This window comes from Mesitornis unicolor, unplaced genomic scaffold (genome assembly GCF_000695765.1).
Source record: "Mesitornis unicolor isolate BGI_N332 unplaced genomic scaffold, ASM69576v1 scaffold4765, whole genome shotgun sequence".
In the NCBI taxonomy this organism is placed as follows: domain Eukaryota; kingdom Metazoa; phylum Chordata; class Aves; order Mesitornithiformes; family Mesitornithidae; genus Mesitornis; species Mesitornis unicolor.
Window position 1 is genome coordinate 136,929 of NW_010184670.1, and position 593 is coordinate 137,521.

The following is a 593-nucleotide window of genomic DNA, read 5'->3' on the forward strand; positions in this document are numbered from 1 at the left end:
GTTCAGCAATCAATTTATTATATACTACTATCACCCTACAGACTACAAACATCGGTTTTAGTATCTGTATATCATGTACTAAAATACTGATGATAAACAGGGAAACAAAGACAAAATCCTGCCCCATGGCATGCAACTATAGTCCAAATTGTGTAAAAACAGCTCTAGGTTTTGTTGTGGGAGGGGGCACAGTTTGGGGGGGCACAGGGGTCTGGTAACCTTTTTTCATTTGCAAGACCAAAGAAATAGGGTATTTTATTACCCTCGCCTGCTAGAAAATGGTGCCCGTATTTCGGTAAAATAAAGCTGTTGACGTGTGCAATTGTGGTCATTATTAGGGCGATCACGTTGTTTTCATTCATTCATTCAGGATTTGCTAGAGGATGTCAGCTTCTACAGCAGCAGCTGGCTTGACCTGGAGGAGGGGGAACAAATTCCTCGCAGTGCATACAGATTACAGGGTGCGTTTCTTGACGGACCATTTATGATTTTATACATTGCACTCATTAAACCAAATCAAGTCATGTATGCTGCTAACATAGTTCACCAGGAGGCAAGCTCAAACAAGTTTAATGATGGAAAAGTCATTCAGT

At 41.0% G+C, this 593-nt stretch overlaps 1 protein-coding gene across 1 annotated transcript in view; it reads right to left on the reverse strand.

Moving 5' to 3' along the window:
• The window catches only part of GLCCI1 (glucocorticoid induced transcript 1), a 52,003-nt gene extending 51,641 nt beyond the window's left edge, over positions 1–362 (reverse strand). The window contains exon 1 of the mRNA XM_010184528.1: positions 269–362. Within this exon, the coding sequence (XP_010182830.1) occupies positions 269–362 (94 nt within the window). The remainder of the gene's footprint in view (positions 1–268) is intronic.
• Positions 363–593: the final 231 nt, after the last annotated feature.